The sequence below is a fragment of the Thalassophryne amazonica genome, chromosome 21 (assembly GCF_902500255.1).
Source record: "Thalassophryne amazonica chromosome 21, fThaAma1.1, whole genome shotgun sequence".
Classification (NCBI taxonomy): Eukaryota; Metazoa; Chordata; class Actinopteri; order Batrachoidiformes; family Batrachoididae; genus Thalassophryne; species Thalassophryne amazonica.
In genome coordinates this window covers 39,308,217-39,323,178 of record NC_047123.1, presented here as the reverse complement: position 1 = coordinate 39,323,178, position 14,962 = coordinate 39,308,217, and the positions used below count along the sequence as shown (strand labels likewise).

The 14,962-nt window shown below is 38.6% G+C and overlaps 1 protein-coding gene across 1 annotated transcript in view; it reads left to right on the top strand.

The window, feature by feature from the left end:
• Positions 1 to 12,274, top strand: part of si:ch211-202p1.5 (uncharacterized protein LOC103909337 homolog) — a 26,931-nt gene extending 14,657 nt beyond the window's left edge. The window contains exons 5-6 of the mRNA XM_034161919.1: positions 5,312 to 5,377; positions 12,119 to 12,274. Of these exons, the coding sequence (XP_034017810.1) occupies positions 5,312 to 5,377; positions 12,119 to 12,274 (222 nt within the window). The remainder of the gene's footprint in view (positions 1 to 5,311; positions 5,378 to 12,118) is intronic.
• Positions 12,275 to 14,962: the final 2,688 nt, after the last annotated feature.

Genomic DNA, 14,962 nt, shown 5'->3' with positions numbered 1-14,962 from the left:
ATATGCTAATGTTGTTATTGTTGCTACCATTAGCATCTGAATATGTTAGTTGTTGCTAGCATTAGCATCTGAATATTTTAATGATGTTGCTGTTGCTAGCATTATCATGTCAGTATGCTAATGTTGTTGTTGTTGATAGCATTAGCATCTGAATATGCTAATGTTGTTGCTAGCATTATCATGTCAGTATGCTAATGTTGTTGTTGCTAGCATTATCATGTCAGTATGCTAATGATGTTGTTGCTAGCATTATCATGTCAGTATGCTAATGTTGTTGTTGCTAGCATTAGCCTCTGAATATGCTAATGTTGTTGTTGCTAGCATTATCATGTCAGTATGCTAATGATGTTGTTGCTAGCATTATCATGTCAGTATGCTAATGATGTTGTTGCTAGCATTAGCATCTGAATATGCTAATGTTGTTGTTGCTAGCATTATCATGTCAGTATGATAATGATGTTGTTGTTGATAGCATTAGCATCTGAATATGCTAATGTTATTGTTGCTAGCATTATCATGTCAGTATGCTAATGATGTTGTTGCTAGCATTAGCATCTGAATATGCTAATGTTGTTGTTGCTAGCATTATCATGTCAGTATGATAATGATGTTGTTGTTGATAGCATTAGCATCTGAATATGCTAATGTTGTTGTTGCTAGCATTATCATGTCAGTATGCTAATGATGTTGTTGCTAGCATTATCATGTCAGTATGCTAATGATGTTGTTGCTAGCATTAGCATCTGAATATGCTAATGTTGTTGCTAGCATTATCATGTCAGTATGCTAATGTTGTTGTTGCTAGCATTATCATGTCAGTATGCTAATGATGTTGTTGCTAGCATTATCATGTCAGTATGCTAATGTTGTTGTTGCTAGCATTAGCATCTGAATATGCTAATGTTGTTGTTGCTAGCATTATCATGTCAGTATGCTAATGATGTTGTTGCTAGCATTAGCATCTGAATATGCTAATGTTGTTGCTAGCATTATCATGTCAGTATGATAATGATGTTGTTGTTGCTAGCATTAGTATCTGAATATGCTAATGTTGTTGTTGCTAGCATTATCATGTCAGTATGCTAATGATGTTGTTGCTAGCATTAGCATCTGAATATGCTAATGTTGTTGTTGCTAGCATTATCATGTCAGTATGATAATGATGTTGTTGTTGATAGCATTAGCATCTGAATATGCTAATGTTGTTGTCATGCATGTTGGTTCTTGGTGGTGAAACGTTAGTAATGTCGTGGTATCGTCATCATCAAGCTGACTATAAACTGCAAACAACATATAAGCTGTTGCACAGGGTGATGTGCTTGCTGAAGCACATTTTTTATGAAGACTGTACTTTTAACCATCAGAGCTGGTTCCCTCAAAGCTGAGAATTCAGTGACTGTTTGACCCAGTGGATACAATTACAGTCAGGTGGGAGGAAAAAAAATTCTCAGCGGCTCCTTGAATTCAACAGCTGACAAAAAAAAGCATTTAAATCTTTGCTGTGAAGGATTTCTGACACCAAGGTTCACGTCTGTGCAGGTGGATTTTTAGCAGCAGATTGAACTCAGACTGTGTAAACTGGGCGAGGTGTGGAGGACTGAAGGAACCTGTGGAACTGTTTGTAAAAATCTGTTTTTGTTTTTTGTCCCTCTCTCTCATTACAGCACTGATCAGTCAGCAGGTTAAAGCTCCAGTAGTTTCATGTTAAAACATGTTGTAAAGTTCACTGAGATCAATGAAAAAGAGTATTATGGCCTGTTGTCCAAATACATTTGGCCCTATAATGTGCTATAATTAATCTTGTGATTTCAGTGAAATGTATGAGTTCATATTTGTTGTAAAAGCTAAAATATTAGTGGTGTCTATATATATATATATATATATATATATATGGACCTGAGTGAACACTGATCCTGATGTTCATGTTTATTATTGTTCCAGATGCAGTTTATATTTTTGACACTGTCAAAATGTGAATATTAATAATTTAACATGCAGTGTGAAGAATTTGACTTTTTTGTTTTGTTTTTTTACTCATCTGGTTTCTCTGTGGATGAGAATCTTAAACGTTTCTGTTGTAAAGTACTCTGTGTATTCAGTATTTAAATACATTGATCAGCCTCGGGAGGTAGATAACTGATGATAGATTTTGGTGATCAATCATTTTTTAAGACTGTTTTCCTTTTGAGTGACTTTGAGCTGTGATTGTGAGCGACGGCAGCCTTTAAACACCCAAACGTGAACTTATAGTCCTTCATAAACTTCACCAGTTTTCTTCACATGAACACAAACTCGAGGAGAGTCTGTTTTTATTCATCAATAAACACAAAGTGCACAAACAGCAAAGAGTCCGAATCTCATCAGGTCTGTTTCAATAAGGAGTTAAGCAGGTTCTTGGTTCTGAACCTGTAGCTTCTCTGTGGGTTAGGGTTATCTGGACATGGGCAGCCAGGTCAGAGGTCACTCTGAATTATTTAGTCAACGAATCATGTCCCGCTAACGCCAATCCTATGAGACAAATCCGATCCAAACTTCATCATCAATAAAGAGCCAAATAAAACTGTTCAAACGGACAGTGTGGGGGAAGGTTCTAGTCCCAGACTACAGAATGACTGATGTCCTGCTGTTAAAAACACATCATGATGTGTTCAAGGACCAGCAGCTTACTCCCCTTCATTTAGTCTGTGTTTACCAGAGAGCCCCGATGAGGGCGCCGTCAAAGGTTATTAGATCTGTAACCAAAGGATCCTCTGTTCAATTCCCCATCAGACAGCAAACTCAAGTGCTGTTGAGCAAGTGTGTGTGTGTGTGTGTGTGTGTGTGTGTGTGTGTGAGAGAGAGAGATCACTTTAAGTCAGTTTGAGCTTCTACAGATGTAAAAATGTTCAGTCCATTTCTGCTGTAAACTATGATTTAGTTAACTTGGCAGTGATGGCGGTCAGCCGCACCCAGTCCACCGCTAACTGTGCCATGAAGAGTTAGTGCAGCAGATAACTGAAAGAGTCTTTCAAATGGTGATGCAAGCACTGCATTTGGCAGAAATACTCCTCAAACACTACTCTTCTGAAAAAGCAGAGATTCCACTTGAATTTTCAGGAGGCGGCCATGTAGGGGTCAATTACACAGGGGTCAAAATTGAACAATGCTCCAATCATATTGAAAGATATTTTATATTATTTTTCTGTTCATAAAGATTCCAAAAAGGTATAGACTAGACTATGACTGAATTTGATGGAGTTAATGGGGTAAAAATAGCAAAAATTGTGACAAAGTTCAATTTCAGTTTGTACAAGAGTCAAAAGTTAAAGTTATTTCAATTTTGGTTAATGATGATACAAATTAGTGGTTGAGTAAATAGGATTTCAAATTAGAATAGTTTTGACTGTGCTGAATGCTTGGTGTCCACAGTAAAGGTCAAACAATGTTGACGTCCATTGGATTCTATGACCTATGACATATGTTACCCTGTAACGTGATAACTAAGCATGACACATGGTCCAAACGATTCCTTTTTAAAACTGTATTTGCTCAACCAATAATTTGCATCACTTTTTGCCAAAATTGAAGCATCTTTAACTTTTGACCCCTGTACAATCTGAAACTGACTTTTGTCACAATTTTTTTTGTTGTTTTTACCCCATAACTCTATAGAGTTCAGTCACAGATTGTCCAAACTATACCTTTTTGGAATCTTTATGTTCAGACACATAATATGGAATACCTTTCAATATGATTGGAGCATTTCTAAATTCTGACCCCTGTAAAGAATATTTGTACTAAATGCGGTGCTTGTATCACCATTTGAAGGATTCCTCTGTAAATATTCTCTTATCTGCTGCACTTGGTGTGACCTGAAACTTCAGAAAGACACAACCAATGAGCCCAGAGTGCTAAGATCATCTTAAAAAGTTTCAACTTGTTAAGATCATCTTAACAAGTTAGCTTTATCCAGCTATTAGTGTATAGCAGACTGTGTAAGCTAGTAAGCTAATGCTAACAGGCTAAGCTACAATGACCCAGTCACAGACAAAAGTTTTTTTTTGTTTTTTTTGCTGATATTTTAAATCCATCCGACGTGATTTTGGAGCAGTTTTTGTGGCTGTCGTCTTCAGTTCTAACCTCCAGTCAACCTTTCAGTTTCAATTTATTTCATTGATTTCGCGCCAAAACACAACAAATTTGCCTGAAGGTGTTTCACACAAGTAAGGTCTAACCTTTAACTTTCTGAGCTCAGCAGAAAGAATTTAATTTGACAGCTCCAACATCACTGAAAAAATAACATTTATGAAAGCATGAGGACAGTTTGTGCAAATGTTTCAGGCACTTTCACCTTGCCTAAAACTTCAAAACAAATTAAACTCAAAGAATTATAAAGTCTGTATAATGTGACGGGTTTTTTAAACTTAAATGGAGAGTGAATATTTTTTCACCTGTAACTTTTAAACAAATGTGGTTTCATTTAACAATTTACACAACTTTGTGTTCTTCTACGTCTCAAAAGATTCAGCAAATACATGTTATGTAGCTTTTTAATTCATTAGTGCATTTAATACAGCATAAAGAAATCACATTTAATTTTTTGTTGTTAAATGTTTGGAAATTAAAAAAATAGATTTTCTGTTTACGCAATTATTAAAAAAGAAAAAAAAACCTGCATTATAAGAATTCTTGAGCACCTTAACTTTTGCACGGTTACAAAAATACATGTAGTTTAATTCTGAACTTTAAAATGAGTGTGTGTGATAAATCAATCAATCAATCAATCAATCGGTGTGAGAGGAATCGAGCCCTTGAGCCGCCCTGCTCAGTGTGCCGCCGACATCTCTGCTGTTTTGGCATTGTGGGATAGTTCTGCGGACTACTTTCTCCTGACCCAGCGCTGAATTTGCTGACATAAGAAGATGCTGCTGGATGAGTGTGAGGATTGAACTATGATCATTTAGGCGTAAAAAACACATGAGATACTCAGTTCTTGTGCCAATGTTTTTGTTACCGCACTGTCATTACTTTTTGCGCAGGAATTCATCAAGCACGTCGGTTGCGGGCGCGTACGAACACAGAATATACGAAAACTGTATCGTAGTTCGGCCAAAACGACAGCGTCCACTTTTAGCCTGCCACAAGCTAAGCTAGTGGCACTCGTGAGACTCCTTTACAACACTACCACCTGATGGCCAAATAGCGTCATTACAATAATTCTATTTTTCAAGCAAACGTTGGAAATTGATCTCATCTGTCAGCAGCCGCCGCTGAGCAAGGCATGGTGGTGGTGTTCAGTAACCAGTATAATATGTGTTTATATTTGAATCAGGTTGCCGGTGTGAGAGGAGGATTCTCTGGTGACTCTCTGAAGATCATTAAAGAATCTGTGCAGAATGTAAAAAAAAAAAGAAGGAAAAAAAAAAAAAAACAAGAAAGGGGCGGGGGTGAATCCGGAAGTATGATGACGTAAGCAATAGTTTGTGTCGTCAAGGTGGAGCAAAATCATCGAGTAAGGTGAAATTATGATGTAAAATCACTAATATATGTCAACCTGCTTTTAACTGGTTATACAGATTAATGTAATAGATTATTTGATCACAACCGAGCAATCATGCTGAGTCACTGGGCTATGCTAATTAGCCTACTGGCCTACTTACGTCACCACTCAAAGATTTAATTAATGGATGTATTTGTTATAACGGACTGCAAACTTTTTGTTTTTGCAGAAGTTTATAGTATGATTGTATAAACGTGTATGATTTTGTCACTTCAAAGGTCAGCATAAAGGTATAACTTCTTATTTTAAGTTAATGTCAACACTGAACTCTTTGAAATCACCATATTTTTGAGTGTTTTCTGGTGAGTTATTTTATTAACTTGTGGCAGTTTAATTTTGGTTGAGGTTTCATTTTAAATATTCATAAAAATTTTCCTTCTCATGAGCAACATTAAGCCAAGAAGCAGTAGACGTGTCCGATACTGTAAGTGGTATCGATCCCACACAGAGTAAATACAGGGCCAGTATCACCGATAGTTTAATAATTAAGGTGTATGTGTAATCAAATGGCTAAATCTGAATGAATTTTCTTGACCTTTAAGTATTTTTGTGATTTTTTGTGTGTGTGTGTGTGTGTGTGTGTGTGATTTGATCAGATCAATCTGCCCGTCACTATAAAGCAGTCTGATTTTAGACTTTTGTTTTTCTTCAATGTACAGACATAAATCTGATGATTAACACAAAAACCTCAAACACAGGTCATTAAATGGCTCCAAAAATGGGATTACCCCGTTAAATGTCAGAGCGATCCACATTAAGTGGCTCATGTGCTTTTTTTTTTAACATAAAAAAGACTTTTGAGTCTTAACAGGGTCACGGCTGCTGTTGGAAAAATCCATTTCATTTTTAAATGTCAAGTTAGCGCGTTTGTCTTCCCTGTCAGTTGGCTTCAGTTCCTTTTCAGCGGTGTGACAGCTGAGGCTCGTTGTCCTGTCAAGAGAATCCACCACGTGAAGCTGTGCGGCTCACGCTGACAGTTTGACAGAGTCGAGGATTCAGCTGCACAGTTCAGTCCGAGGTTTGGGTTTTGTGAGTCGACCACAGTGCCTCACAGCCACAACTCTTCAGTCTGCAGGCACAGTGACACACAGTCAAGTATCATTTCCAGCCTGTCACCACTGCAGCCAGCGGGACGGGTCTGTGTCAGAGGTCAAGTCCAAACCCCAGTTCAGTGACATAAAAATGTTCTGTCTCCATCTTTGATGAGGATTTGCCTTAAAGTAATTAGCAGCAGTGTGTGAGTAAAGAGCACTGGCTGAGCTGGTTTCTCTGTTTGTGTGTTGACAGAGTCATTGTCAACACACAAACAAAGGCAGCTGATCTGTGCGTCTGTGGGTTGGTTTGTTTTTTTGTTTTTGTGACTTGCTCGGATTGGTGGTTGGTTTTTAATTTACTGGTTTTATTGATTTTGTGTTGTTGTGTCTTTGCGTGTTGATTGTGAGCCTGCTAATGATCATTTTTTAAATTGATTGATCAATCAATTATTTTCTCAATTAGTAATTGTTAGGTCTATAAAATGTCAAACACTGTTATCCAGAGCCCAAGATGAAGCCTTCAAATGTGTTGTTGTGTCCACATCCCAAAGCTATCCAGTTTACTGCCAGAAAGCAGCTCCTAAAATAGAAAATATTCACATGGAAGAAGCTGAAATCAAACAGTTTGTATTTTTAAAGAAAACTCAAAATGATTAATTGATTGTCAAAATAGTTGCTGATGAATTCAAGAGTCAATCATCAATTAATTAATTGTTCTTTTTTCCCTTTTTTGTTGCTTATTGCATCGATGGTGGATGGGAGATCACTTAGGAAGACCAGGGTGTGTGTGTGTGTGTGTGTGTGTGTGTGTGTGTGTGTGTGTGTGTGTGTGTGTGTGTGTGTGTGTGTGTGTGTGAGAGAGAGAGAAACAGAGAAGTCATGTTGTGTATTTTTTTATTATGAGGAATTTAAGAAGCACATCATTCGACAGGTGCTTCACGTGGTTGCTGCGGGAAGCTTCTGCTGGTCAGGATCTTGCTCTCTCTCTTTCTCCTCTTCTCCTCTGTGTTGTTCATCCACATTTTTTCAAAGACTTCTTCTCCCAGATGGTGCAAGCTGGAGGAGAAAAAGTGAACTTTTTTAATGTCTATAGATTTCATTTTTTTTACTTGAGTGACTATCCTGGCTGTTTCCTGTAAGCATAACCGTGTCTCACATAAGTTAAAATAACATGAGTGAAAGCGCACATCCGGACTCTTTAAATGCATTTCTGTAAATATGTGTAATTACACTGAAAACCAGTGGGTTGGGAATGAGTACTGGGAGCAGTTTTACTGTGATTTGGTTGTGTTTTATGAGCTTTTGTGACACTGGCGGTCCTGCAGTGACGCTGTCAGGTTCAGAAAACATCTTGAGACACAACATTAATATTTGAGGCAACAACCGTCTTCATGTTACATGAACATGACCAATTCGTACTAGTTTCTGTGAGCTTACATAAAGTTTAAGTCCACAGTAAACTTAATATACTGTGGCTCTCAGTGGAGGTTTTCACGCCGTGAACCATTATGAATACGTTTTAGTCATTTCTGAATGGTTCTTGTAGAGGTGTTGTTGACCGTGTGTGACTGTGACGTTAAAGAATTGTAATTTGGACGTTGTTATTGCGTGACGTACGTTCGGTTTGCTGTATGTTGAATAAAAAGCTGCACTTTTGGGAGGTTGTGTAGTTTATGGAGCAGCCCAGGAAAATACAGTCTTTGCGTTAGCCATCAATTCTTTGTCCTAATAAATCCATGATCGTAATGATCATTTTATTCGGGAATGAGTTGTGTGGTAATGATTTGGTGATGGTGTGACTTGATACCAGCTGTAGCCTGCAGTTAGCCAAGGAGTAAATTTGCTTTGTGAGAGGTCAGGATCTTGTGTATTAGTGTCACATGTCCTCCAGCATCAGCTTTGAACCATATCTATACATGTTTTCTGCTACCACCTTGTGTTCAGCTACATTACTTAATAATCGGCTTGTTTTCAGAAGGCCAGGGTCCGTATCCACGAAGCGGCCTCAGGCTTAAAATAGCTCCTGGTGACATTATTCTAAGAAAAATCGTAGAATTCCTTGAATTCTTAGACATGTCTTAGAATTTTCCCTCGGTAAGATGAAAGTTGTCCACAAAGCACCTTAGGTCTTAAGAGAGCTCCTGAAGTACTAAACTGGTAAGAGGAGGGAGGAGGACTTTTAAGAAGCCTGAGAGTGTCTTAAGCAGACAAGCTGGTGGAAAAGACGGAGAGGAAGCAGAGATATTCTCCGTGTGTAGGATGACAGTGAGTCATTAACACACTACCAGCTTGATCTATGTACTTTTTTTATGATCATTTACGGTCTTAATGTATTTATACATTGTTTAGGTTGTTGTTATCACAGTCACACATTAATATTATCATTATTTTTATTATTATTATCAGTATTAGTAATATTATTTTTATTATTACTTCTGTTTTGTCATTTGATTCTTAAATGGACCACAATGGACATAAGTGTTTTCACTTTCTTGTGTCATGCATGCAATTTTAACTTATTTACAATTATATTATGTACTTATATTGAACGTATTCATAAACTCACACACCAACACACACACTTCTAATATGTAGATAATTGGCATGTGAATGAGATATGTTCAGATATCTTCAAGCTGTGTAACAATTCATTTTGTTGTCAACTGCGTGGAATAATGAAAGACAGGAGATAGCTTTTGTCTTTTTGGCACTCTGCCACTAGGAGGCACTCTTATTTTTCAGGTAAAACAACACAGGGATGGCAGCAAACATGATATACTTTTGACTTATGGTGACAACATGGTGACACTTAACTCACTAAACCAATTGAACTACAAGAACACAATAAATCAACAACACTAACAACACTGTTAAACTAACATGAATCACAATAATAACATTTAAAAACCCCAAACCCAGAACTCCCATAATGCATTGCAGCACAACAATTTACAGGTTTAGCGACTGGCCCAGCAATCACTCCAATTTAATTTTGCTGAGTATCATCATCATGACACTAAATTATGTTCATGATTACGCATTTTTTAATGCAGTTCAGGTTATATGATTGGTTGATTTTACTGTTCATTCATATGTAGGAGCGTGGAGCGCATTTATTTTTTTTATTTCCCCCCTTTCCTTTCTGTGACAACCAATCACAGCTCTTACAGGACCAGATCATACCTAGCAACAGGGTTAACCCTGCCTCCTCACTAAGATAAGAGTTTCTGTCAACTCCTTGCCCAGAATTGCTCTCAGACATCTCTTGGGTCTCTCTGAGGCTGGGAGTCCTTGCCAGGTTATTTTAGGCTAAGTTAGGAGCTGTTTGAGATACATTGAGGATACGGGCCCTGGTAGTTAGAGAATCAGTAGAAAAACCTAACTTTAACCCTTCCGGGCCTTCTGGAACCAGAGTAATCTTCAATAAGGTGGTTTGATAGACCACGTTGTCAGTCATTAGTACTTTAGTTTAAAATCGTTCCTTTTCTCATCCATTTGCTGCTGCGTATCTGGGCCCAAGTTGCAGTGGAAGCACACTAAGCAGCTCATCCCATAAGGTGCACTGACACTGATTCATGCACTTGCACGACCTGTGTCATGCAGGAGAGTAAACTTGCCTTTAACGGGTGCAGACTGAATGTGACAGAGGCACCTGTGCGTGCAATTACGCAAAGAGAATTTTGAAATGTTCAAAAAATCCTTCACGGATAATTGTCGTGCTACATGGCACAATTTCCTCGCCAACACGGCATGCAGCTTGTCAAGTGGAGTAAAGAAGTGAACAGAGCGAGTGGTTACGTCAGCGGATCACATTTATTTATTTATTTGACAGGGACATTGCACAACAAATGTGTTGCACAGACCAGATTTAGCTACAAGCTAATTTTTATCTGTTGTCCCACTTGCATCAGAGCGCAGCTTGTCTGAAGGATTATAATGAGATATTAAATCTATCATAAACATACTTTATCAGCTGCAAACAAGAAGGAAAGAACATGCAGCTGTTTTACCAAGCCATGACAATGTAAACATGACTAATAATTGCCTTTTTAGACAGCTCCAAATGCTTTCTCCAGCTTATTCGGCACGTGCGCAAATGGCCCTGCTGGAGTGGTCCTCTGTGATTCGGGAAGAGATTAGAGCTGTTTTCAACAGACAGCTTGCAGAGAAAATCATTAATCTGCTATGAAATAATTATTTTATATACACAGCATCCACCACAGAGCACGTGGCAGGCGGTGGAACACAGCATGGCGTCCACCTGGGATCACAGTGGGTGGGATCATCACAACGATGTGCGTGCAGCTAGTGTCAATGCACCTATACTTCCTTATCTTTGGCTAAGGCCTAAAACTCTTCCAGGGGAATCCCAAGGCATTCCCAAACCAGCTGAGAGATATAATCCCTCCAATGTGTCCTGGGTGTTCTTCAGGACCTCATTGCATTTGGAAATTCCTGGAAGACCTCCCTCGGCAGATGACCAGGGGGCATCTTCACCAGATGCCAGAACCACCTCAGCCAGCTCTTTTAAATTTAATTCTGTTTATTTTCTTCATCTAGTGCCAAATTACAACAACACTGCGTCACGCTGCTTCACACAAGTAAGGTCTAACCTCACCAACCCCCCGAGCAACCACACAGGCGACAGGCATAAGGGAAAAACTCCTTCTGGTGATAATGAGGAAGAAACCTCAAGCAGACCAGACTCAGAGGGGTGACCCACTGCTTAGACCAGAGGTCTCAAACTGATTCCAGACAGGGCAGAGAGGGTGCAGGTTTTCTTTGCAACCACCCACTCCACCAGGTGATAACATCACTCTGAGCAGATGGATCAGTTAATCAGTGAAATCACCTGCTGGAGTGGATGGTTGCAAAGAAAACCTGCACCCTCTCTGCCCTGTCTGGAACCAGTTTGAGACCTCCGGCTTAGACCATTCTAACAGTTACAAAGTTTTTACAGATTTTACAAGAGTTTCGATGTGAAGCAAACCCTTTTGAATTTCCAAAAGAATGATCAGTTTACTTCATGTTGAAATGTCGATGTTATAAAGTACAGTAAATTCTATGCAAATATTGCACGTTTTCTCCTTGAGATCTTACAGATGACATGTAAGAAGAAGAGCATGTGCAGGGTTTAAAGCTCAGGATGCATTTGACACAAACCAGTAGAACTTGGAAATATAAGCCATGAAAAAATGTTTGTCTCCCGAGTGATGTATTTTGCCAAACAAAGTAACAGTGTATTAACAGTAAGTAACGTTGGTATTCAGACACAGCAGACCTGTGTGTTGTTGCCTCACCTGTCCAGCAGTTATCCAACAAAATATTAATTTTACCAGATTTTATCCACAGTCCACTGGTCACTTGTGCTCATTAATTGTGTACTTTTTGTGCTTCACCTTTATGTTGTTTTTGGCACTGCCAGTCACAGTTAAAGGTCGAAAGTACATATTTATTGAGTTTTTACAGTTGGTTTTCTTCACTTACAGAGCTGCTCAAAAAATTCAATAAATGATTGGATTTTTGTTTTTCTTCTTTTCTCCAGTGCTGTCACGACTCGGCGTGTTTCAACAGCTGGACACGTCTTGATGAACTAACTCCCAGCAGCCTGAAGCATGAAGGAAACATCTTTCCTCCAAACGATGAGGGCAGTACCTCTACAGGCCATCAGGGGTCAGTATGTAACAGCGGCAGCGCTTGAATCAAATCTCTCGTCCTGTTCTTTTTGTTTCCTTTGTTCTCTGTCTTGTTTTACACAACTCTTCTTTCCCCCTCATTCTTTAAATAGTCAGACTTCCTCAGTTTTCTCCCTTCTTTTTCACAGTTTCTGTCTCTTGGTATTTCCATTTGATTTATAATTATTGCTTCCATGTAAAGCATAAATTACATGGTGATTAATCACCTGTTTAATTGACAGAGTAATTAACACCTTTAAAAACAATTTCATTTCCATTTAAAGCATCAATTGAAAAAAATTATGTTCAGTGTGTTCATTTCAAAACTGACAGCAAAAATAATGAGTCTTCTGCAAAAAACAAATGATTTGTTTGAGACTGACTCCTGCTGACACCTCCTCAGAAGGTACAGATGGAGCAAACACACACACACACACACACACAGGGGGGATTCAGCCAAATCCACTTTTTTTTTCTTCCTTTTCCTGGTAGCTAAAAATAGAAACTTGTTTATTCCGACACACAACAGACTGTGTGTACACAAATAACACACCAGTTTGATTCAAATCATCTGCGACTGCTCACAATGGAGAAAATGGTCTAATTACATTTTGGACATGCTTAAATATTTTTTTAATGTCATTGTATTTTGCAAAAATGATCCCTGGAGATGTGTGAATTCTCTAATCCCAGACATTTTTAAATCAGGTTTCCCAGAGTCTTGACATTTATTCATGATCGAGCACTGATATGGTCCATTAGTCTGTGTGTAGTCTAATATTTTCATTTAAGTTGCATCATGTTATAGATTTGTTTACATTTGGAGATTAAAAAAAACATAAAAGCTCTGTTTAAAGGATATGTCTCCATGTAATTCACAACAACTCAGATTTTGGTGATTAGAGGCCACCAGATGATATCCCAATATTAATTTGTGCACTTCTGTTAGCCTTCTCTACGTGTACACCAGTGGAAACAAACGGCTATGTAGGCACTCGTTTTCAGACACTGTTTGCATCACTCTGAGCAAACGTTTTAAGTGCGCTGTGGAGAGGAATGTAGACAAACAGCTTCTAACGTAAGAACACAAATGTCAATAGTGACATTTCTGACATTTAGATGACTATATTCACATTCACAGTGTCATGAGGACATGACAACCGCTACAGAGATTCTGTGCTGCCAAAAGAGTGGCCATATGTTATATCAATAATATTATGATTAGTGCTGTAACGGAGCCATGGATTAATTTTAAATATAAGTGTGACCTCATGTCACAATGACTCCTTTTTAAAGTGGAAACTGTTTATTGTGATGTAGTTGTGTTAACGGAGCAGCAGCTTTCTTACAGAGCTTCCAGTCAGTGCTTTTCAACTGCTAGTGTTCTTCTTGGTTTAACGTTGTCCTCTGCTCTGTTACTGTAAACAAACCCACATGAAACCAAACCAGGATCTAAAATGGGTTCATAGGAGGTACTAAGATACTAAGGTCAGCGTGGTTTCACTGGGAAACATTTGCATGGAGTCAAAATAACCTGATAGCAGCAGAAAATACATACATGCATACATGTTTATGATGTCATAGGATTCTTACTGAGGGAAACATGAACAGAAACAGACTAGAAAACAGAGTTTACATCAGCTCTGAGTCTTAGAACCTAAACACCTCTTCACTGACCAAAGGAACATCTTTCTGCCAGACTCTGGTGGAAATCTGTTCTCCATGTTTTGGAGAATTTGTTTTACTGTCAGACGGGGGGTGATCATATAACTGTCGTCCTCCTCAGTCAGTGCAGGAAAACGTGTATTCACATGAGCAGCTGAAGCGACCTGATGTCTCGAGGAGAAGGCTGGTTTTGAGGTGAACTATTTAAAAATTGACAGTTTCTGCAGACAGCGTTGAGTGGCCCATCATGACCGTGTCTGAGTCCCTGGGGACGTCTCTGTACACTCACAGCTCTGAACCATGAAGTCTGCACTCGCACCTCACACACTCATGATGAAAGTGATTCCACCAAACGCTCATCACAACCAAAATAACTTGCTTGATCACTTTCTATCCTAAGGTGGTGGGACTCACCAGCATGTGAACACGCTGACAGAATAAATGTGAGCTGACACAACCCAATTATGTCAGTGAAAAGAAAGAAAGAGGGGGAAAAGACGGGCTGACATATGTGGGACATGGCTAATGACAGCGACTACAAATAAATTAGAAATAAAAAGCAACAATCGTCATATGTGGTTGAAAACTTCAATTAGTATGGATAATTTCAGGCTTTACATATCCAGAGCTGTTGTTGAGTGTGTGTCACTATTAAGGGGAGAGTCGGTGCACCTACAACACCTTACTCTCATTTGAATTCAAGCTTTTGTTGCACATGATGAAAACAAAATTAAACAAACATTTTTTCCTCATTAAAACTGCTTGGACTAAATGATTGAAAATATCACATTGTGATGTCATGTCTGCCAGTAGGAAATAAAAGAGCAACAGTATCACTTATCAACAGAAAGACGTTGACTTTTGCTCGCTGTTAAAATGTGAACATTGTCTTTAGATATTAAGTCCTCAGATATCTGCTGAGTGCTGGCTATAACCATTTGCATAAGTGTTTGGACTTGGTCAGCTCATAGTGTAACATTAGTCACATTTAGTGATGTCATCTTTGAAAAGAGTTAGAAACAACCGACCAGCTGGAATCACACCACAAA